Source organism: Terrapene carolina, unplaced genomic scaffold (assembly GCF_002925995.2).
Source record: "Terrapene carolina triunguis isolate 2854851 unplaced genomic scaffold, T_m_triunguis-2.0 Scaffold258, whole genome shotgun sequence".
In the NCBI taxonomy this organism is placed as follows: Eukaryota; Metazoa; Chordata; order Testudines; family Emydidae; genus Terrapene; species Terrapene triunguis.
Genome location: NW_020664609.1, coordinates 678333 through 701163, shown reverse-complemented (window position 1 = coordinate 701163; position 22831 = coordinate 678333). Strand labels below are relative to the sequence as shown.

Below are 22831 nucleotides of genomic sequence, written 5' to 3'. Positions count from 1 at the left end.
CTGGGTAAAAAAAAAAAGGGTCGAGGGTGCTTTTGGGTAGTTGTCATCATCCGTCTGTCACTACCGCCCTCCCTCCCTCCCTGAAAGCACCGGCGGGAAATCAGTTCGCGCACTTTTCGGGTCAGTGACAGCGCGGACGCCACAGCACTGCGAGCATGGATCCCGCTGCGACCATCGCTGCAGTTGTGGCACTTGTGAACGCCTCGCAGGTTATCATCCACCTTTCCCAGAGGCAGATGCAGATGAACCAGGCGAGGAGGATACGGCACCGCGGTGAGGGCCTGAACTCTGAGAGGGGCACAGACCTCTCACAAAGCACAGGACCCAGCTCCGAGGACATCACGGTGACAATGGGTCATCTGGATGTTCTGGAACGGCGATTCTGGGCACGGGAAACAAGCACTGACTGGTGGGACCGCATAGTGCTGCAGGTCTGGGACGAATCCCAGTGGCTGCGAAACTTTCGCATGCGGAAGGGGACTTTCCTGGAACTTTGTGACTTGCTGTCCCCTGCCCTGAAGCGCAATGACACCCGGATGTGAGCAGCCCTGACTGTCCAGAAGCGAGTGGCCATAGCCCTCTGGAAGCTTGCAACGCCGGACAGCTACCAGTCTGTCGCGAACCAGTTTGGCGTGGGCAAATCTACCGTGGGGGTTGTGATGCAAGTAGCCAACGCAATCGTCAAGGTACTGCTCTCAAAGGTAGTGACCCTGGGAAACGTGGAGGTCATCATAGATGGCTTCGCCGCGATGGGATTCCCAAACTGCGGTGGGGCTATAGATGGAACTCACATCCCTATCCTGGGACCGGACCACCAGGCCAGCCTTTACATCAACCGAAAGGGCTACTTTTCAATGGTGCTGCAAGCACTGGTGGACCACAGGGGACGATTTACCAACATCAACGTTGGATGGCTGGGCAAGGTTCATGACGCTCGCGTCTTCAGGAACTCTGGTCTGTTTAGACGGCTGCAGGAAGGTATTTACTTCCCGGACCACAAAATAACTCTTGGGGATGTGGAGATGCCTACAGTGATCCTTGGGGACCCAGCCTACCCGCTAATGCCCTGGCTCATGAAGCCCTACACTGGCGCCCTGGACTCTGAAAAAGAACTCTTCAACTACCGGCTGAGCAAGTGCAGAATGGTGGTGGAGTGTGCTTTTGGACGTCTCAAGGGGAGATGGAGAAGCTTACTGACTCGCTCTGATCTCAGCAAAACCAATATCCCCATTGTTATAGCTGCTTGCTGTGTGCTCCACAATCTGTGTGAGAGCAAGGGGGAGACCTTTATGGCGGGGTGGGAGGTTGAGGCAAATAGCCTGGCATCTGATTACGCCCAGCCAGACAGCCGGGCGATTAGAAGATCCCAGCGGGACGCGCTGTGCATCCGGGAGGCTTTGAAAGCCAGGTTCCACAGTGAGCAGGGTAACCCGTGACTTTTAACTTTCTGTACAGAGAAGCTGAACCTGCCCCCGTTTCTTTACCCAGTTAAGGATGACTATCCTCTCCAGTTGATACGGTCTCACATGATATTCTTATCGACAAACTAGGCAAATACAATTTAGATGGGGCTACTATAAGGTGGGTGCATAACTGGCTGGATAACCGTACTCAGAGAGTTGTTGTTAATGGTTCCCAATCCTGCTGGAAAGGCATAACGAGTGGGGTTCCGCAGGGGTCTGTTTTGGGACCGGCTCTGTTCAATACCTTCATTAACGACTTAGATATTGGTATAGAAAGTACGATTATTAAGTTTGCGGATGATACCAAACTGGGAGGGATTGCAACTGCTTTGGAGGACAGGGTCATAATTCAAAATGATCTGGACAAATTGGAGAAATGGTCTGAGTTAAACAGGATGAAGTTTAACAAAGACAAATGCAAAGTGCTCCACTTAGGAAGAAAAAATCAGTTTCACACATACAGAATGGGAAGAGACTGTCTAGGAAGGAGTACGGCAGAAAGGGATCTAGGGGTTATAGTGGACCACAAGCTAAATATGAGTCAACAGTGTGATGCTGTTGCAAAAAAAGCAAACGTGATTCTGGGATGTATTAACAGGTGTGTTGTGAGCAAGACACGAGAAGTCATTCTTCCGCTCTACTCTGCTCTGGTTAGGCCTCAGCTGGAGTATTGTGTCCAGTTCTGGGCACCGCATTTCAAGAAAGATGTGGAGAAATTGGAAAGGGTCCAGAGAAGAGCAACAAGAATGATTAAAGGTCTTGAGAACATGACCTATGAAACAAGGCTGAAAGAATTGGGTTTGTTTAGTTTGGAAAAGAGAAGACTGAGAGGGGACATGATAGCAGTTTTCAGGTATCTAAAAGGGTGTCATAAGGAGGAGGGAGAAAACTTGTTCACCTTAGCCTCTGAGGATAGAACAAGAAGCAATGGGCTTAAACTGCAGCAAGGGAGGTCTAGGTTGGACATTAGGAAAAAGTTCCTAACTGTCAGGGTGGTTAAACACTGGAATAAATTGCCTAGGGAGGTTGTGGAATCTCCATCTCTGGAGATATTTAAGAGTAGGTTAGATAAATGTCTATCAGGGATGGTCTAGACAGTATTTGGTCCTGCCATGCGGGCAGGGGACTGGACTCGATGACCTCTCGAGGTCCCTTCCAGTCCTAGAATCTATGAATCTATGAATCTATAAGTTACAGACCCCCTCCACCCCCTTCCAAAATAATAAAATCAGTTTTACTTTTGTTATTGAACACCGTTGTCTTTAGGGAGCGGGTGTAGTGTACTGATGCAAATGATCCTTCTAAACTCCAGGAATGACAGGATTCACAGTAGCGGACTGGTTGTTTCAACGTAGCCTGGCAGCCCTCCTGAGTGGGACTGCGTGTATGTGGGGGCTATGTGACTTTATGGCAGGGGGAGGAGGGTTACAGATCCCCTGCTGCGTGGCTCTGTGATCCAGGACAAGGACCGCTGCATACGATCTGTAACTGCCCTCCCCCGCCAAAAAGTCACAGAGCCACTAACCCCCCCCGCCCCCCACAGAACATGAAAACCACCTCCCAGACTGACCAGGGTAACTAGTCACTGCACTGTGTATGTGCCCTGCTGCTGGACCTGCCCCCGCCTCGGTAGCCTGCTAAAGGTGACTGTCCTGTCCAATTACCAAGCCCCTTCCCCCCCTGCAGACAGACTCTCCCTCAAAACAGCATGAGTGAAACAGTAATGAACAGAAACGTATTTTTTATTAACAACCACACATGAAACTGGGGGGTGAAACTTGGACGGGGGCTTGGTTGAGGCGGCCAGGAAAGGACTTTTCAAATTTTGGTGAATGACAGCCTTCTGGTGCTTGAGCAGTCTGCAGGGGTGGAGTGAGAGTTTTCACGGACTCTTCCGCCCCTCCTTCTTTGGACTTTGGGCGAGGGGGGTATGGGACTTGGTGGCGGGGGAGGGCGGTTACTGATAGACTGCAGCGGGGCTCTGTCCTCCTGCCTCCGTTCCTGCAGAACATCAACAAGGCGCCGGAGCGTGTCCGTTTGCTCCCTCAGAAGTCCAAGCAGCGTTTGAGTCGCCTGCTGGTCTTCCTGCCGCCACCTCTCCTCACGTTCCATGTGTGTCCGGTGCATTTGGGACAAATTCTCCCTCCACTGGTTATGCTGTGCTGCCTGGGCTCGGGAGCAGCCCATAAGTTCGGAGAACATGTCCTCTCGCGTCTTCTTCTTCCTCCGCCTAATGTGCGCTAGCCTCTGGGAGTGTGATGCCAGGCTGGGTTGGGAGACAGTTGCAGATGTGGCTGTGGGAATGAGGAAAAGGCAGTGAATTCCTCCGAAAGAGAAATGTAGTTGTGAATCAAGAACATAGTCGTTCTCTGTGAACAAGACCATGAACCACAGCTATCACATGCGCACTGAGGACAAGGTCGAATTTTCGAACCTCGCCTTCAGTGCCTGGGCTTTTGCACTGCCGATCTGGGAACCGGGGCAGGACACGGTACTCTCTGTAGCAGGCAAACATGGTAAGCCGTAGACTTGTGGCAGATTAAAACTTTAGGAGTACCACTGGCCACCTTTCACATTGAAAGCACTGCCAGTCTGTGCTGCCAGCAATTGGCCAAGCAGGAGCTCTGGCCCTGTCCCACCCCCTCACGGATGTGCTAGGGAAACATCCCTGGATGCTGGCCCTCTCCCGCCCCCACCGCGTGGCTGTAAACCAGCAGTCACAGTTCTGTAAAGGAACTTGTTGCAAGCAGTCCCAATACAACAGTCCCCTACCTAATTCAAAGCAGGTTGTCATGAGCGACATAACTCTGATGAGGATCCCGAACACCGAGATCCAAAGGATGCTTCGAGAGAGCCTGCAGAGACCGGGGCCCTATGCCGCCATGCTATGCAAGGCACTGATACCAGAGTACCTGCTTGTCTCCTGGCGCGGGAACATCTCGGACTTCGGAGGACCAAGTAAAGCCGCTCTCCCCAGGAACCTGATGAACAGGCTATCCCATTACTTGCAGGAGAGCTTTGTGGAGATGTCCGTGGAGGACTACTGCTCTATTCCCGGACATATTGACCGGATTTTTATCTAGCTGCAGTAGCAGGGACAAAAGAGTGGAGCAGCTTGGGCAGCACAATCATGCACAACCGGACACTGTTTGATTTTTTTATAAATAGTTGTTACTGATTATTTAAGCGCCCAGAGGGAAGAAATCATGAATCACAGATTGTTATTAGTCTTAATATTCAAGTTTTGTAAAAAATAAAGGTTTATATGTTTAAAGCACTTACCACTTGATCCTTCCCCTGAATCTGTGTCCGGGTTACATGCTGGGGAGGGTTGGTAGGGGATCTCTGTAAGGGTGATGAAGAGCTCCTGGCTGTCGGGGAAATCAGCTTGGTAAGCGCTGCCGACTGCCTCGTCCTCCTCATCTCCTTCCTCATCTTCCCCGTCCGCTAACATGTCCGAGGAACCGGCCGTGGACAATATCCCATCCTCAGAGTCCACGGTCAGTGGTGGGGTAGTGGTGGCGGCCGCACCAAGGATGGAATGCAGTGCCTCGTAGAAACGGGATCTGTGGGGCTGGGATCCGGAGCGTCCGTTTGCCTCTTTGGTCTTCTGGTAGCCTTGTCTCAGCTCCTTGATTTTCACGCGGCACTGCGTTGCATCCCGGCTGTATCCTCTCTCTGCCATGGCTTTAGAGATCTTCTCATAGATCTTTGCGTTCCGTCTTTTGGAGCGCAGCTCGGAAAGCACGGACTCATCGCCCCACACAGCGATGAGATCCAACACTTCCCGATCAGTCCATGCTGGGGCCCTCTTTCTATTCTGGGATTGCATGGCAATCTCGGCTGGAGAGCTCTGCATCGTTGCCAGTGCTGCTGAGCTCGCCACGCAGGAAATGAGATTCAAACTGCCCAGACAGGAAAAGGAATTCAAATTTTCCCGGGGCTTTTCCTGTGTGGCTGGTCAGAGCATCCGAGCTCGGACTGCTGTCCAGAGCGTCAACAGAGTGGTGCACTGTGGGATAGCTCCCGGAGCTATTAGCGTCGATTTCCATCCACACCAAGCCTAATTCGATATGGCCACGTCGAATTTAGCGCTACTCCCCTCGTTGGGGAGGAGTACAGAAGTCGAATTTAAGAGACCTCTATGTCGAACTAAATAGCCTCGTGGTGTGGACGGGTGCAGGGTTAATTCGATTTAACGGTGCTAAATTCGACATAAACGCCTAGTGTAGACCAGGCCTTAGTGAAATAGTTTTTCCTAATATCCAACCTAGACCTCCCTCACTGCAACATGAGACCATTGCTTCTTGTTCGGTCATCTGCCACCACTGAGAACAGCTGAGCTCCATCCTCTTTGGAACCCTCCTTCAGGTAGTTGAAGACTGCTATCAAATCCCCCCCTCATTCTTCTTTTCTGCAGACTAAATAAGCCCATTTCTCTCAGCCTCTCCTCATAAGTCATGTGCCCCAGCCCCCTAATCATTTTCGTTGCCCTCCGTTGGACTCTCTCCAATTTGTCCACATCCTTTCTGTAGTGGGGGGCCCAAAACTGGACGAAGTACTCCAGATGTGGCCTCACCAGTGCCGAATAGAGGGGAATAATCACTTCCCTCAATCTGCTGGCAGTGCTCCTACTAATGCAGCCCAATATGCTGTTAGCCTTCCTGGCAACAAGGGCACACTGTTGACTGTCATCCACTGTAACCCCTAGGTCCTTTTCTGCAGAACTGCTGCTTAGCCAGTCAGTCCCCAGCCTGTAGCAGTGCATGGGATTCTTCCGACCTAAGTGCAGTACTCTGCACTTGTCCTTGTTGAACCTCATCAGATTTTTTTTTAGCCCAATCCTCCAATTTGTCTAGGTCACTCTGGACCCTATCCCTTCCCTCCAGCATATCTACCTCTCCCCCCAGCTTAGTGTCATCTGCGAACTTGCTGAGCGTATAATCCATCCCATCTTCCAGATCATTAATGAAGATATTGAACAAAACCGATGATACTGGCTGCCAACTAGACATGGAGCCATTGATCACTACCTGTTGAGCCCGACGATCTAGCCAGCTTTCTATCCACCTTATAGTCCATTCATCAAATCCATACTTTTTTAACTTGCTGGCAAAAATACTCTGGAAGACCGTATCAAAAGCTTTGCTAAAGTCAAGGTATATCACGTCCACCACTTTCCAATCTACCAATATATGTTTGAGCTGAAAAATCTCTGGTTTACCAGTCATGAGTGTTTCATGAGCACTACTTTCAGTTGTAGAAGAAGAAATTCATGCAGTATCAGATCGTGAAGTAGTCATTTGTTCTTCCTATGGAGAGATCCAATAGACTTTAAAACATATTATTGTGAATAAGGCTTCATTTATCCTGCCCAATAACAAATATTCTCTGTATTAGGTATGCTCCTAATTATTGTTATTTAGTCACTGTTTAAATTAAGATGTGGATTCCTGTTTTTACTTACCTGCTGTGGAAGTGAAGCAGGACTTGCAAGCAGGACTTTTAGTCAGGAATTGAGGCAAAAACTTTGTTCTATTCTACCAAGGTAAAAATTTGGGAAAGTCAGATGGGAGTTCTGTATAGTAATTACATCTGTGATGCATGCAGCTCAAAGCCTGGAATACTTACAGTTGGAAGGTGATGGCAAGTTATTTGTGACAATGTCCAAACAATATAGGGCAGTTTGTGTTTCCTAAATTGGCCAAAAACCCCCAAAGCTGTTGCATTTACATTTGCCATGAACAGCCATTAGCTACAAAGGTTCTACTGAAAATCTTTTTAAGTATATCAAACTTACTTTCTCTGTGAATGTTCTGCATAAACTCCAGATGTTTAGGTTAGCTTATTATATTAGATCTTGTCAGACAGGTAGGTTTCCATTAGATGAGACTTTTTATTAGGTCACTTGGAGATGCCTATTCATTGCTTTTTGTTGAGCTCCTGCGTTACCTAATTCCTTGTTGCCTGCTTATAAACTCTTTTTGTTAGTCTTCAATTTCTATTTCATTAAAAGAATTAACAAGTAACAAGATGGTGGACTGAATTTGTGATAACTGAATTTAGGTTTCAGGCTTGCATTTTTCTCCCTGAAGAATTCTCCTCAATCTGACCTCTTTAGATGGGTTTTTGAATTATTGTTATTAGATAATGTTGAGTTATTTCTCCTCTGCAGATGGCAGATGGTAATTTTCTTGCAGCTTGGCCTTGCATAAAATTCTTATGTTAGATGTAAATATATTAACCAATCATCCACCATGTATTAGATTTTTGCCCCTACAGTTACTTTTGTTAAAGGGTGACTTTTTTCAAAAAGATTATTTTTTCCGAGTGAACTTTGTCGAAATATTTAATAAAGTTCTAAAGTACAGATTTTTCTGGTAATCCTATTTTATTTTATGAGCAACATAAATTAATAACTGCATTATATAAGAAGTTAAGAAATGTAGTCTGAAATAATTAATTACTTTCAATTAAAATATTTCTAATTAATACTCCGTTATTTTGTCTTAATAATGTGGCAAGGCAGTGGGGTTTATAAGTAAATTAGCATACGCTGAAATTTTACTTGTTACTATTCTTTGATATTAAGGTTGTGGGACGTGGTGGAGGCTTGCAATTATAGAGATACTTATTTTTATATTGCTTAATGATTTTTCAGATGAATGCACTGGACACACTTGGTCAAACAGCTTTGCATAGGGCTGCTTTGGCAGGTCACTTGCAAACCTGTCGCCTCCTGCTGAATTACGGCTCTGATCCCTCCATCGTCTCCTTACAAGGTTTCACAGCAGCACAGATGGGAAATGAAGCAGTGCAGCAAATTCTAAGTGGTGGGTAGAAATAGCCTTATATTTTAACATTACCGTCTCCCTTCCCCCTCCCCCCTCCAGTTGTAATGACTTAAACGGACTGATTCTTTTGGTGTTATATACAGTTTTGTCTTCCCTCTGCTACTGCACCACGCGCACAAATGTCTGCAATTTACTTTGTGTTTGATACCTTTTATAAATATCTGCTCTAGTTCTCCAGTTATTTTATGTAATAAAACACTGCCCAGTAGACATTTAAATGTAACCTGCTACATTGCAAAAAATCAATATTTGTTGAATGACCTGAATAATCCAAGGTAATAAGAATGGCAGAGAGCATATTTCTCATTTTAATTTTATTTATTTCTTCTGTCCCAAAGTACAGACCTGTGGATTGCTAGCTACAGCTGCCCTCTGCTGGGGATGTAATACCTACTAGAAACTGGACCCTGCCTATAAAGATATTTGAGTCCCATTTCTAACATTTTGGATTTTTCTAAAGCTTTTAATATTGGTGGTGGGAAGACTCAAAATAAGAATACTTTAGTAAATGTAGGCAGGTATATTTTGCATGTGAGAGTCATACCCTCTCCAACTCCACCCCCATTTAACTGTCCTACAGATGATCTCTCCAGACATTAGCAGTGTCTGTTGTCACCAGAGTGCATAGTGCGGCATCATACCTAGTACGAACTATCACTCCAGAGAGCGTCTCTACAGATATGAAAGTGGGGTTCCCATTAAATGTATAAATATGCTCGCTGCTTATCTTATCGATAATCATTTGGGGTATTCAGCATATAATTCTAAAGGTTGTGTTTTCTTATATTTGGAAGTTACTTTTAAAAAGTTCAGAAGTGTTAAAAAAGCACAGATCAACATATTAAAATTACCATTCAGAGGAATTCCTGAAAGGGCACGAAGGTTAGATTGTTTTTTCTAAATTGCAAACAGACAATTTTTGGTTTGTATGATACAAAATTATCCAACAGGAAAAAACTTGTTTAAATATATTGAGCAGAGTTATTTAAATGGTGCTTAAACTCCTAGTGCCTTTAGAAACACTAAATATTTCTTCTTATTTCTGTCTTGAGGTATAAGGCATGAATAGAAAAATATATCAATAGTTGTAAAAGCAATCGAACTCCCCCTTCAGATGCTTTGATTGTTCAGTAACAATACACTTTCTCTATTCAAAACAACTCACTGGATGTGATTTATAAAATCAAAGTTTATATCAAATACAGAACAGCAAACATATGTGAAGAATATCACTGTTTTTCAAGTACACCTTTACCCCGATATAACGCTGTCCTTGGGAGCCAAAAAATCTTACCGCGTTATAGGTGAAACCGCGTTATATCAAACTTGCTTTGATCCGCCGGAGCGCGCAGCCCCACCTCCCCCCCGGAGCACTGCTTTGCTGCGTTATATCCGAATTCGTGTTATATCAGGTCGTGTTATATCATGGTAGAGGTGTAGTTCATTAAGCACTTCCATCTTTTTATGCATGTGCCTTTTTGCATGCCTGTATATATTACACCATTATTATTTTTATTTGTACAAATTAAACAACACTGGGTAGTGATTTTTTATGCCGGGATTTGCAAGGAGCCAGTGAAAGCCAGTAGGAATTGGGCACCTATTTCCCTTAATCTCCTTTGAAAATTGCAAACTTAAATGATACCATGGACTGGGTGTTTTCTAGCAAAAAACAAAAATCTTCAATATGAAGGGGGTGCCATTTTAAAAACCAAAGCTTGTAAAGTGTGTGTACGTAAAGGAGATACGTACCTATGTATACATTAGATATGTATATTATCTCTCTGTGTGTGATTTTATATATATATATATATATATATATTAGAGAATCAAAAAGAGAAATAAAAATTTAGGGAATAAATGTGGGGACAGTAATTAATCATGTTTCCCTTACTGTTAAAGAGATTATAGGAATTTAATTTCAGGAAGAGGTAAGGCAAAGCTTTAAAATTAAGCATTTTGAAAAGTAAGCACTTATTTGTCTTCTGTGGAAACTTTAATTTCGGACATCATGCAACACTGTTTTTCAACACAGAAGGCAGTATCTTTGCACCTATTTCCCTTCTCCATATACACACACAAAACCCCCCAAAGATTGAGGCTGACATGATGCATGCTAGTGCTTTGTGTTGTCCTCAGAACAACAAAGGGTTATTGAGCATTGTTTTGTTCTGTGTTCCAGGCAATCAGATGTCTTAATCCTGTTTTATATTAAAATCATATAAATATCTCTGCATATTTTTGTTATGTTGGATTGGTTTGAAGAAATATTTTTAAATATTCAATTTAGCTTGATGTAAAGACTCTTATTTAGCTCCGTTATTGCATTACTGAGATTTATTGGTTAAAATTATGTTGGAGTATTCTTGATTTTTTTCCCCCCACACATTTGCAAGCAGGGATATTTCACAGCTATGAGATCACAACCGTTCAAACAGCTTTCTGATGACCTCATGGGCAGGAGGTCTATCTTTACTCAAACTGGTATTGAGATTTTGGTTATGACCATGAAATACAAATTTCTAATGTATGAAAGTTTATAAAATGAGCTGATTAGAAAGTTTTATAAACTCCTGTTAGAAAAATGCTGTTTGTTTATCTTCTCTTAAAGCGTAAGTACCTTTCTTTCTTTGCTCAGTTCAGCTTCTCAAATATTCAAAGCCTTTCCTTAATCAAATCTCAATTTGGTGGAGTTTTTAATTTCCATTTCCAAATTTAATTAGATTGTATTTCTGATTTTTGTGATCCTATCTTCGTTTCCCAGTTGAAGTCAGTTCCTGGGCCATATTGTGGTGTTAGAGGGCAGAAGGCCAGAGAGCAGATAAGGAAACAGCTGAAGAGCCAAGTCCCAGGTGGTGTTCTGTGACCCTATCAAAGCAGTAAGATACCCTCCATTGCAGCCTCCCTACTTCAAAGCTTTGAGGAGGCTGTGGTCAGGTGAACTTCAGCAGCTGTTGGTGAGAGGAAGGGAAATGGGGTAATAGACTCACACTCAGATCATTACTGGAGGGAGAGGGCTAAAATCTGAACCTTCTAAAAATGAATTTGGTTCATGCCATGATCTGCCCAGGACTGCTGAGACTAGCAGTGGGCCTACTGCATCCCCTTCCAGCAGCTTTTGGCACATCGCTTACTAATGTCCATGCTGGCAGCTGCCAGTGCTGCTAGCTTCCTGGGTAGGCTCAAGAGAAAGACTTAGCATTTCTGGACACAGCAGAGGTGCTGATCCCATTCCTAGATGGTTAAGATTTCATGAGTTTCCTCTGCCCTTGCTCTTAGTGAGCATTTCCCCACCTTTGCAAGTGGGTTCCTAGATTCTGCCTTTCACCTTCCCCCATAGCTAGCACTGTCCATCTTTCTCCCCTGCCTTCCCCCCCATCCCCCAGCATAGAGATAAAGATTAATTTACCTTTGTGGCAGGGTCCAAGAACAGCAGCTGGGATATCTTCTGCCTGTGTGCTTTGCAACCTACTGCCTGCTATATCATCACAGGATGTGTCAGAAAGACAAAACAGGGTATACAAATGAGAAATACAACCTCAGATTGAACTGGCAAATCAATATACATACATAGCACAATTTCACAGCTAGCTGGGAATTCAGATGTCCATTTGTACTAGTTGTGCTCTCCTGCAAACAACTGATTTCACTAACTGGTTAGAAATAGCAAATAAGTGAGAATTGTGTAGGGTTTAATGACACCAGATCACTCTCTTTGTGTACTTGCAGAAGGTGCTTGTATGGTCTGTTGGGTTAATTTTCTTAATGATAATGAAAGTTTTATACACATTTTTAAAGCTTTCTTTTTGTCCTTCAAGAATTATCGCTGCAGACCCACTTTCTTGTGAGCATACTCCTTGGCACTGCAAGCTCTGAACCGTCTAGAAATACTGGCCCCTGGGGCAGTGTGCCTGCGGTTTGAGGGCATATAAAAGACCCCATCCCCAAGTGCTCTGTCCCTTTTGGCCTGAAGTAGGAAATAGTCTCAGAATCACCGATTAGGCCACATTACAGAAATAATTATTCCTCAGCTCCTTAAACTGAATGGGGGATTAAGCAGTGTGTCCTCTCACTCTGAAAAATAGTCTCCAGTAAAATGATAGGAGAAAAGAGTACGGTTGCCAGAAATGTTTGTGGCATAGATGCCACTTTCAACTAATATTTTGTTGTAAAGCTTGAAATATTGAAGAGTTTCCAATTCAGCAGGCAAAAGTGGCCAGAGGACAATAAACTTTCCAGGGTCAGCTAAGATTCCACTCCTTTCCATCCAGCCTCTTCCTCTCTTCCCAACTGACTGTCTTTCTCACTCAGGTGCCTCAGATCCGTACAGCTCTCAGTTGGGAGAAGAGGAAACAACATCTGGTCAAGATGGGGAAGGAAGGGGTACAGTTTATGGCTGGGTTTGGAGCTAATGCCTGTAATTTTTAACTATCAATTAAAAACAAGGAAAGGTATATTTAAAATGCATCTTTATTACCTCTTCATTCCCATTCACTTTTTTTTAACTGACCCAGTAAATAGAGGCAGAGAGATTTTGTTTTTCAATTTGACAGTTGGTGCTGTTGTGACACTTGAGCCTACAAATTTACCCAGATTGTTAGTTTAACTGTAAAAAGTATGTAACAATTCATAAACTGTTACAGTAACTATAATAGCAAATGTTGAAGGGCACAGTATTAAAGGAATGCAAAATAACTCTGTTAGTCTAAACAAAATATCTAAGTCAATATAATTCCAAAAATGTGTTTTGCTATCCCTCACTTTTTGGGTCCTTAAAAGAATGAAATTTTGTGGGGAAAGTACAAAAGAATTTTTTAAAAGCACACTTGAAAGAACAGATGGAGGCTACTGAAGCAAGCTTCACCATCATGGCTGCCATTTCCTCTATTTCTTGGGACCCTGGGCCTTCCTTATCCTGATCTTCAGAAATGTCCTGACCAGACCAGGCCAGGGAGAGAGAGAGGGAGCCAGATTACAACCCAAATACCACCTGGGATGAAAGAACTTTAACAACAGCAGCAATAAAAGCAGCTCGAGACCATGTCAACTAACATTTTCTCTTTTTCTAAAAAAGAACAGTTATTAGCATCTTTGATACCATCAAAGAGACTGTCAAACAAGGAGTTTTTCTTTTTAAAATTCTCTCCAAGTAAAGATATAGAAAACAAAAAAGTTAAAATGAGTGCCTTATTTAATACTTTACGTTTCAAAGGTTTTAACTGTTTCTCCTTCTTTTCTACATCTTTAATAAAAAGTTTAAAAAGATTTTTAATAGTATATTTGCCATGGTGCTAAGAAGGCTGAGGTCTCTGTACACCAAACCCCGGACCTTGTTTAAAACCGTTTAATATTAGGCAGTAACTTAGTTATGTTAACACCTCTGGCCCATTTATTCCTTCTAAATTAATATAACTGTGTACAATTGTTACATCATCAAGAAATCCCACCTAGCCAATCAGAGTGCACCCTGGACAATCATTGCCCAAAACTCCTTGTTTGACAGTTCCCTCTCCCTTTTGCTGTGTTGGCTCTCCAGTACTACCAGGAGTAAAAAACTGTACAATCCTATTCCAATCTCTAAAGTCAGCAGCTCTGCGCTTTATTGCCTAAGTGATTTTTGAAAATGGGACTTAAGCTGTGCTAAATTGCTTAAGCACTTTAAAAAAAATTGTGCCTGTAGTCTCGTTGGTCAACTTAGAAAATGTGTGAGGCTGAGTTTGAGTCAGTATAATGGCATCTTAATTGTATAGCCCTACACCAAAATACCTATCAAAGTTTCTTTTCTTTTCTATAGAAAGTACACCTGTACGCACTTCTGATGTGGATTATCGACTGTTAGAAGCGTCCAAAGCAGGAGATTTGGAAACTGTGAAGGTAGGTTTGTCTGGGTGATACTTATAGGATGGAAAGTATTACTGAGCAAGACTGTCTTTGCTAGGAGAAGGTGGAATAACCTAAAAATCAAAAGGGAATCCTACAAAAAATGGACAGATTGCTAAGGAGGAATATAAAAGAATAGCATAAGTATGTAGGACAAAATCAGAAAGGCTAAGGCACAAAATGAGTTGCACCTGGCAAGGGACATAAAAGGCAATAAGAGGTTTGTTAAATACATTAGGAGCAAGACAAAGATCAAGGAAAGTGTAGGTCCTCTACTTAGTGGAGAAGGAGAACTAATAATTGATGACCTCAAGAAGGCTGAGGTGTTTAATGCCTGTTTTGCCTCAGGGTTCACTAAAAAGGTTAATGGTGACCAGATAGTCAACACAATTAAAATTACCAACAAGGGGGAAGAAATGCCAGCCAAAAATGGGGAAAGAACAGGTTAAAGAAATATTTAGATAGGTTAAATATATTCAAGTCTACAAGGCCTGATGAAATTCATTCTAGGGTACTTAAGGGACTAGTTGAAGCAACCTTGGAACCATTAGCAATTATCTGTGAGAGCTCTTGGAGGATGGAAGAAGTCCCAGAGGGCTGGAGAAGGGTAAACCTATCTTCAAAAAGGGGAACAAAGAGGAACTGGGGGATTATAGTTCAGTCAGTCTTACTTTGATACCTGGAAAAATACTGGAACATTTCTGAACACCTAGAGGATAATAGGATTATAAGAAATAGTCAGCATGGATTTCTCAAGAACAAATCATGCCAAAACAACCTAATTTCCTTCTTTGATGGGGTAACTGGCCTAGTAGAGGGGGGGAAGCAATAGACAGGATATTTGACATTATTATAAGCAAATTAGGGAAATGCGGTCTAGATGAAATTACTGTAAAGTGGGTGCAAAACTGGTTGAACGACCATATTCAAAGAGTAGTTATGAATGGTTTGCTTTCCAACTGAGAGGATGTATATAGTGGGGTCCTGCAGGGATCAGTCCTGGGTCTGGTATTATTCAATATTTTCATTAATGACTTGGATAGTGGAGTGGAGAGTATGCTTATAAAAGCTGCAGATCACATGAAGCTGGGTTGTGAGCATTTTGGAGATTAGGATTAAAGTTCAAAATGACTTTAACAATTGGCTAATTGGTCTGAATTCAATAAGATGAAATTCAATAAAGATAAGTACTTTGCAGTACTTCACTTAGGAAGAAAAAATGAAATGCACAACTAGAAAATGGGGAATAACTGGCTAGGTGGTAGTATTTCTGAAAAGGATCTGGGGGTTATAGTAGATCACAAACTGAATACGAGTCAACAGTCTGGTGCACGGGAAGTAATTGTCCCACTCTGCTCAGCACTATTCAGGCCTCAGCTGGAGTACTGTGTCCTATTCTGGGCACCACACTTCAGGAAAGATGTGGACCAATTGGAGAGAATCCAGAGGAGAGCAACAACAATGATCAACGGTTTAGAAAACCTGACTGAGGAGGAAAAGTTTTTTTAAAAGGGGTGGGGGGCGGCATGTCTTGCATGTCTTGAGAAAAGAATCTTTAAATGTGTTATCAATAGTTCTCTATGTCCACTGAAGGTAGAACAAGAAGTAATGGGCTTAATCTGCAGCGAGGGAGATTTAGGTTAGATATTAGGAACATTTTCTAACTATAAGGATAGTGAAGCTCTGGAATAGGCTCCCAAAAGAGGTTGTAGAATCCCCATCATTAGAAATTTTTAAGAACAGGTTGGACAAACACCTGTCAGGGATAGTGTAGGAATACTGGGTTCTGCCTTAGCTCAGGGGGCTGGACTGTATGACTTCTTAAGGTCCCTTCCAACACTACATTTCAGTGATTCTGTGATCATGGTTCTATCACAGCTTTCTTTTCAATGTTCAGAAATGTTGTTTTTCCTTGTTCCTGTAGAATGACCCCACCCTCCCATGCTTGGGCGCTTGGGCACATATGAGTTCAGGCACACGCGCCATAATGTGATCATAATATGGTATTTTCCCTATCTAACCATTAACTTTGAAATGCAAAGCATCCGTGAGCGAGTATTCATTAATGCCAGTGCGTGTAAATGTGGTGACTGTACATAATTTGTTTTATCTAAAAGAACACCCACAAAAGTCAGATCTGGCACATGGCACGTACCATAATTATGATTTAAATAGAATCTCTCTTTTCAGTGTTCTCCACCAATCCAAACATTTGGGATTATAGTTCCTCCCAGCCATCTGATGGAGACAAAGCACACATGCTTTTGAGAATGTCACATGTAAGGGTCCTGATATCCCTTAGCCATTAGTAGGTGCAGCACACTGTGTCCCCAAGCAGGCTGCCAGAGGAGAGAAGAAAGAAGTAGGTCCTTGAGACCTAAAGGAAGCTGCATGGCACACTTTGGTGTGTGGTTGCCATAACAGCACACATGAGGCATTGAAAGCCAGTGAGCCTTAGCCCCACGTGCAGGGCTGATGAGAAGGGTAGAAGAGGGGACAATTATACTGGGGCCCTAAGCTCAGGGGCCCCCTAAAATGTCTTTAACTAGGGTGAAATTGGAGGGGTGGGGTCCCAGAGAACATGATGAATTGGGGCCCCGAATTTTTCTCGATAGGCTTGCCCATGTGTAACAGGGGAACCCCCACCCCTTTACTAGATATCCAGCATGGTAGACCCTAGCAAGAGAATGAGGCCCCAGTCCAGGGCTGGGCGCCAATTTTGCTAGCATTGCCAGACCCTCCTCCTGCATGAAGTGCCAGGGCAGCTTGGGCTTGAGAGGGGTGAGCAGGGCTGAGTGGCCCCCCAGAAAGCCCCGTAAAGGTAGGAAGCGCCACACCAACACTTGGCCTCTTTAGGGCAGGAAGGGAGTCAGGAGCCCCACAGCAGGATGACTGCTCCTTGGACCCAGCATCTCCAGCTTGCAGGATAAAGAAAAGGGGTAGAAAATAGGAACAGATCCAACTCTGCCCCTTCCTTGGGCAGGCACAGCACTTGCCTTGAGGAGGGACACTGGTCCTAGGAAAGCCCCCTGTAGCTTTCACAGTCATGTCTTGGTTTGAGTCGCAAATTGAACTGTCTTGGATCCTGAGCGCCTTCCACCCACACCCATGCCAGCTGATGAGCAGGTCTAGCAGCAGTCTTCTTCCTGCAGAAGATTTTCTCTCCACCATGTAGCAGGGAGTGTACCGGCAGCCGCAGCCCCGGGAATCAACTTCCCACACACACACCATTGCCAAGCAGACTGGGGGCAGAGAGGAGAAGCTGCTCCAGCTCTTCTTAACAGCACTTTAGTCCTCATAGAAAATGCAGGGTGGGAGCATCTTGCTGGAGTGTAGCTCTGCCTGCAGATGCTCATCAAACCCCGTCAGATCAAAATTCCAGCTCCCACAGGGGCAGGTAGGAGATTAAGGACAAAGAGCAACCACCATTCCGGGTTACCCCTGAGGGGGGAAAGGGATGAGCTAAGGAAAGGAAGCAATGTGCTCTTCCCTCTCCATGTCCCCAACTGACTATGCCCCGCTTGGTTCCACATGGGCGGAGACACTGAAGAAGAGAAACTTCTACAGCTGTCACTTGGAGCAGGACCACACCTCCAGCTGCCTCCTTCTATTCCTCCCGGTAGGGCTCCCCTGCTGTTCAGTCCAGACTTCACAGAGATTTGGGGCTTTGCCTTTTGGTCTTTAAAGAGCAAGCCAGGACAGAGACATCAGGAAGAGTGCAGCCCCCATCCATTCCTTTGCAGAGAAGAAATAGCTGAGTCCTGGTCACAGAATACCACTCAAGATGTCAGTCCAGTCAGACACCACTCAGTCTGCAAGGCCTGGCTGAGGAGAAGGTCGAGCAGTGAGAAATAGGCTTCCCCAATCTTAAGAGAAGGCTGAACCCCTTACGGAGGGGACCAGACAACGTTAGAGGTTGGCATGTACTTGGGAGGTATTTGCTGGGGCCAGGGTACTCTTATCCTCCTCTTACAGGCCTCTACCCCCATGTTGGAGCAGAGACACGCTGTTGGGGCACCCTAGACTCAATGATTTTTTTGCCTCTGTCTTCACAAACAAGGTCAGCTCCCAGACTGCTGCACTGGGCAGCACAATATGGGGAGAAGGTGACCAGCCCTCTGTGGAGAAAGAAGTGGTTCGGGACTATTTAGAAAAACTGGACATGCACAAGTCCATGGGGCCGGATGCGCTGCATCCGAGGGTGCTAAAGGAGTTGGCGGATGAGATTGCAGAGCCATTAGCCATTATTTTTGAAAACTCATGGCGATCGGGGGAGGTCCCGGATGACTGGAAAAAGGCTAATGTAGTGCCCATCTTTAAAAAAGGGAAGAAGGAGGATCCGGGCAACTACAGGCCAGTCAGCCTCACCTCAGTCCCTGGAAAAATCATGGAGCAGGTCCTCAAGGAATCAATTATGAAACACTTAGAGGAGAGGAAAGTGATCACGAACAGTCAGCATGGATTCACCAAGGGGAAGTTGTGCCTGACTAACCTAATTGCCTTCTATGATGAGATAACTGGCTCTGTGGATGAGGGGAAAGCAGTGGATGTGTTATTCCTTGAGTTTAGCAAAGCTTTTGATACGGTCTCCCACAGTATTCTTGCCGCCAAGTTAAAGAAGTATGGGCTGGATGAATGGACTGTAAGGTGGATAGAAAGCTGGCTAGATCGTCGGGCTCAACGGGTAGTGATCAATGGCTCCATGTCTAGTTGGCAGCCAGTTTCAAGCGGAGTGCCCCAAGGGTGGGTCCTGGGGCCGGTTTTGTTTAATATCTTTATTAATGATCTGGAGGATAGAATGGACTGCACTCTCAGCAAGTTTGCCGCTGACATTAAACTAGGAGGCGTGGTAGATACACTAGAGGGTAGGGATCGGATACAGAGGGACCTAGACAAATGAGAGGATTGGGCCAAAAGAAACCTGATGAGGTTCAACAAGGACAAGTGCAGAGTCCTGCACTTAGGACGGAAGAATTCCATGCACAGCTACAGACTAGGGACCGAATGGCTAGGTAGCAGTTCTGCAGAAAAGGACCTAGGGGTCACAGTGGACGAGAAGCTGGATATGAGTCAACAGTGTGCTCTTGTTGCCAAGAAGGCTAATGGCATTTTGGGCTGTATAAGTAGGGGCATTGCCAGCAGATCGAGGGACGTGATCGTTCCCCTTTATTCGACATTGGTGAGGCCTCATCTGGAGTACTGTGTCCAGTTTTGGGCCCCACACTACAAGAAGGATGTGGAAAAATTGGAAAGAGTCCAGCGGAGGGCAACAAAAATGATTAGGAGCACATGACTTATGAGGAGAGGCTGAGGGAACTGGGATTGTTTAGTCTCCAGAAGAGAAGAATGAGGGGGGATTTGATAGCAGCCTACAACTACCTGAAGGGGGGTTCCAAAGAGGATGGAACTTGGCTGTTCTCAATGGTGGCAGATGACAGAACAAGGAGCAATGGTCTCAAGTTGCAGTGGGGGAGGTCTAGGTTGGATATTAGGAAACACTATTTCACTAGGAGGGTGGTGAAGCACTGGAATGCGTTACCTAGGGAGGTGGTGGAGTCTCCTTCCTTGGAGGTTTTTAAGGCCCAGCTTGACAAAGCCCTGGCTGGGATGATTTAGTTGGGAATTGGTCCTGCTTTGAGCAGGGCGTTGGACTAGATACCTCCTGAGGTCCCTTCCAACCCTGATATTCTATGATTCTAGACAGAAAACCAGCCCAAGAATTTGCTCTTTGACCTCTGGGTGTCAGACATGGAGGTGCTCCTTTAGAGCCTGAGGGGTGGATGCTGCCATGTCAGAGGTGGCAAGGAGAACAGCAATCCCTGAGGAAGGAGAACTAGCTCTCAAAGATCTTCTTGACAAATGAGGTATGCCTGATAAGGTCCTTCGTGGTTACTATAGCTTAAGTACATGCGACATGCACCTCCCATGGGACAGAGGTGGCTACTGAAGCTTGGAAGGTTTCCATAGGCCAAAAATGAGAGCTCTGAGCAGGCCAACGCTCTCCCAGTTATGCACTCAAATATGTTGTCCATGTATGACACCATACTGGATATAATCCTATCAATGGGAGCCTTAGCAGAGGGCCGGAGACCCCTGCAGCTAAAACATTGGGTAGCATATCCTACCTCCAACACCAGGCTAGAAGCCGTGCCCTTTTTCAAGGCAGGCTTTTTTCAGGAAGAAGTTGTAGATGATCCACTAGCTCTTAGCGTCTTCAGAGAATCGAGGTCCAAGAGATTCCCAGAAGGTCCCCAGAATTTCAGATCAATAGGTGCAGATCCAGGGAGACGAGGACCTACTGTCCAGTCCAATAAAAAAGGCAGACTAACAAAAGGCTTTGCTTTTTATGTTACCAAAGAAGAGGTAACAGACTGCAGGAAACCCCTTCAGGCTTCAGATCATTACAGTACAGTACAAGGGCCTGAGCGCAGAGTCCCAACATCACAGGAAGGCTGAGAGATTTCTTCCACATATGGGTCCCACCATGGGTCCATGGACATGATAATAGACCAGTATGTCTAGTTAAGGGCAATGTGAGATGATCCAGGGACTTTTGTCGTTTTGTTGCCCTGGTGCCATGGCAGTTACAGATACAGGCCAATCCGCTGAGCTGGGGAGAAGAGGGGGACACAAGGACCTACTTAATTGTCTCCAAAAAAGTGGGGGAGTCTGTGTCCAGTTTTGGACTTGAAAAGAATCACCTCCTTCCTCGGGATTCAGGATGGAGCCACTAATGCCTGTTATTCAATCTGAACTGTCTCCAGGATATGCCAATCCTTGAATCTCACCAGAAGTATCTGAGATGCACGGAAACAGGAGCAAATGGAACAGATATCCTGGAAATACTGTGGACCTTAGATTTATTGTACATTTAACCCCTTCTCCCACCCATGATAGTCAGAGTATTACAGAAGTTTGCCAGATCTAGGGGAGCCTTTTGTAGCTCGAGGATGGCCAAGAAGGCAGTGGTACCTGGAATTGGTGAAGATATGTGTCCCGTTCCCCCCCCAACCTCCCAGCTCTTGTTAATTCTGTACCCAGGGATAGTGCCCAGCACGGTTTGTGATCTCAGTTGAGGCAACACTGCCAATCATCCTGGATATCTTGCAAGCTTGTGTAACTTTGAGCCTGAGCGTCAGGTACATTCGAGTTCAGGCACTGACAGTCAGTGTTCAGAGGCTCAGAGAGGTATAGTCTCAGTTGGCTATCACCCCAAAGTTTCCAGGTTCGTGAGGGTAGTGGATAAACTGAGAGTGATAGTTCATTGTCCGAAGCCTGCATGGGACTTGAATCTGGTGTTGAGTGTTTCCATGGTTCTCCCTTTGGAGCATCTGAGAAGTATTTCTCTGCAATGACTATCCTTAAATCCTGTCTGTAATAGCATTATGTTCAGCAAGAAGATAGGGGAGCACAATCCCTTTCCTGCAAACAGCTGTATATAATTTTTCTAGGACAAAGTCATGCTCAAGACTTGGCCAGAACTCAGGCCCAAGACATTGTCTGGCTCTCACCTGAACAGAGAATTTGCCCTACCTACATTTGGTCCCAACCCCGAGATGGCTACGTTGCTCAAGCCCTGCAGATTTGTGTGGATGGGACAACAGAGTTCAGGCAGACTCAGAGCCTTTTCATCATGAACCAGGGTTTAAAAGTCAATTGCTGTTCAGATCTGCTATCTCTCGATGCATCAGAGAGGCTATATGGCAGGAAAGAAAGTACACCTGTAAAGTTCATCCTATCTGATAAGAAGGATTTGCAAGGTTACTTCCCAGATCTTTGTCAAACTTCATGGAATAAGCTTGCAGATGTGCCCTTTGTCAAAATGTGTTGCAGGCAGTAGTCTAATGATGATCGCACCTGTAATAAAATGATTAACTTCTTTGCGGAGGTCTGAAGCATCTTCACTGCTGTAGAAGAGAGAAGGGGAAAGTTTCCTTACCTGTTTTCTTTTTTGAGCTCTTCTATACCAGTTCCTATAAAATGCTGGTGCCTGTCTCATTCCTGAGCATGGCCGGCTCCAGGCACCAGCTTGGCAAGCAGGTGCTTGGGGCAGCCACTCCGGAGAGGGGTGGAAGGTCCAGCTATTCGGCGGCAATTCGGCGGACGGTCCCTCACTCCCGCTCGGAGCGAAGGACCTCCGGTCGAAGTGCCGCCGCGGATCGCGGGCGCGGCTTTTTTTTTTTTTTTTTTTTTGGCTGCTTGGGGCGGCCAAAACCCTGGAGCCGGCCCTGTTCCTGAGAATGTCAATGCAGAGTCCCTGATATGATCCAATTGCTACTGTTACTACAGTTATTTAGTGGTTTTTAAATAGCATCAGTCTAAATTTTTCTTTAATACTGCTTTCGAAGTATTCAACTGAAGGCTGAGTGATGATAGACCTTGATAGCTGAGTGTATGGCATCCTCAAAAGTCTCAATGTTATCCTTTGAATGACTGTGCACATATACATTGCATTATGCGTGTATGTGCTCCCAATGCACTCAAGTTGGAGACTTTTGCCACCAGTATCACTACACGGCACATGTGCCCCTGCTCTCCTTGTGCTCTCAGGCAAGGACATAAAAGGGGTGTCCCGCTGCCCTCCTGTCAGGTCCTTCTCATTGCCCGTGGCAAGAGTTGGAGCTCCCTAAAGCC

The 22831-nt window shown here is 45.0% G+C and overlaps 1 protein-coding gene across 1 annotated transcript in view; it reads left to right on the top strand.

Moving 5' to 3' along the window:
- TNKS (tankyrase) overlaps positions 1 to 22831 on the top strand; it is a 339823-nt gene that overhangs the window by 265884 nt on the left and 51108 nt on the right. Inside the window, exons 12-13 of the mRNA XM_026657642.2 lie at positions 8125 to 8296; positions 14112 to 14191. Of these exons, the coding sequence (XP_026513427.1) occupies positions 8125 to 8296; positions 14112 to 14191 (252 nt within the window). The remainder of the gene's footprint in view (positions 1 to 8124; positions 8297 to 14111; positions 14192 to 22831) is intronic.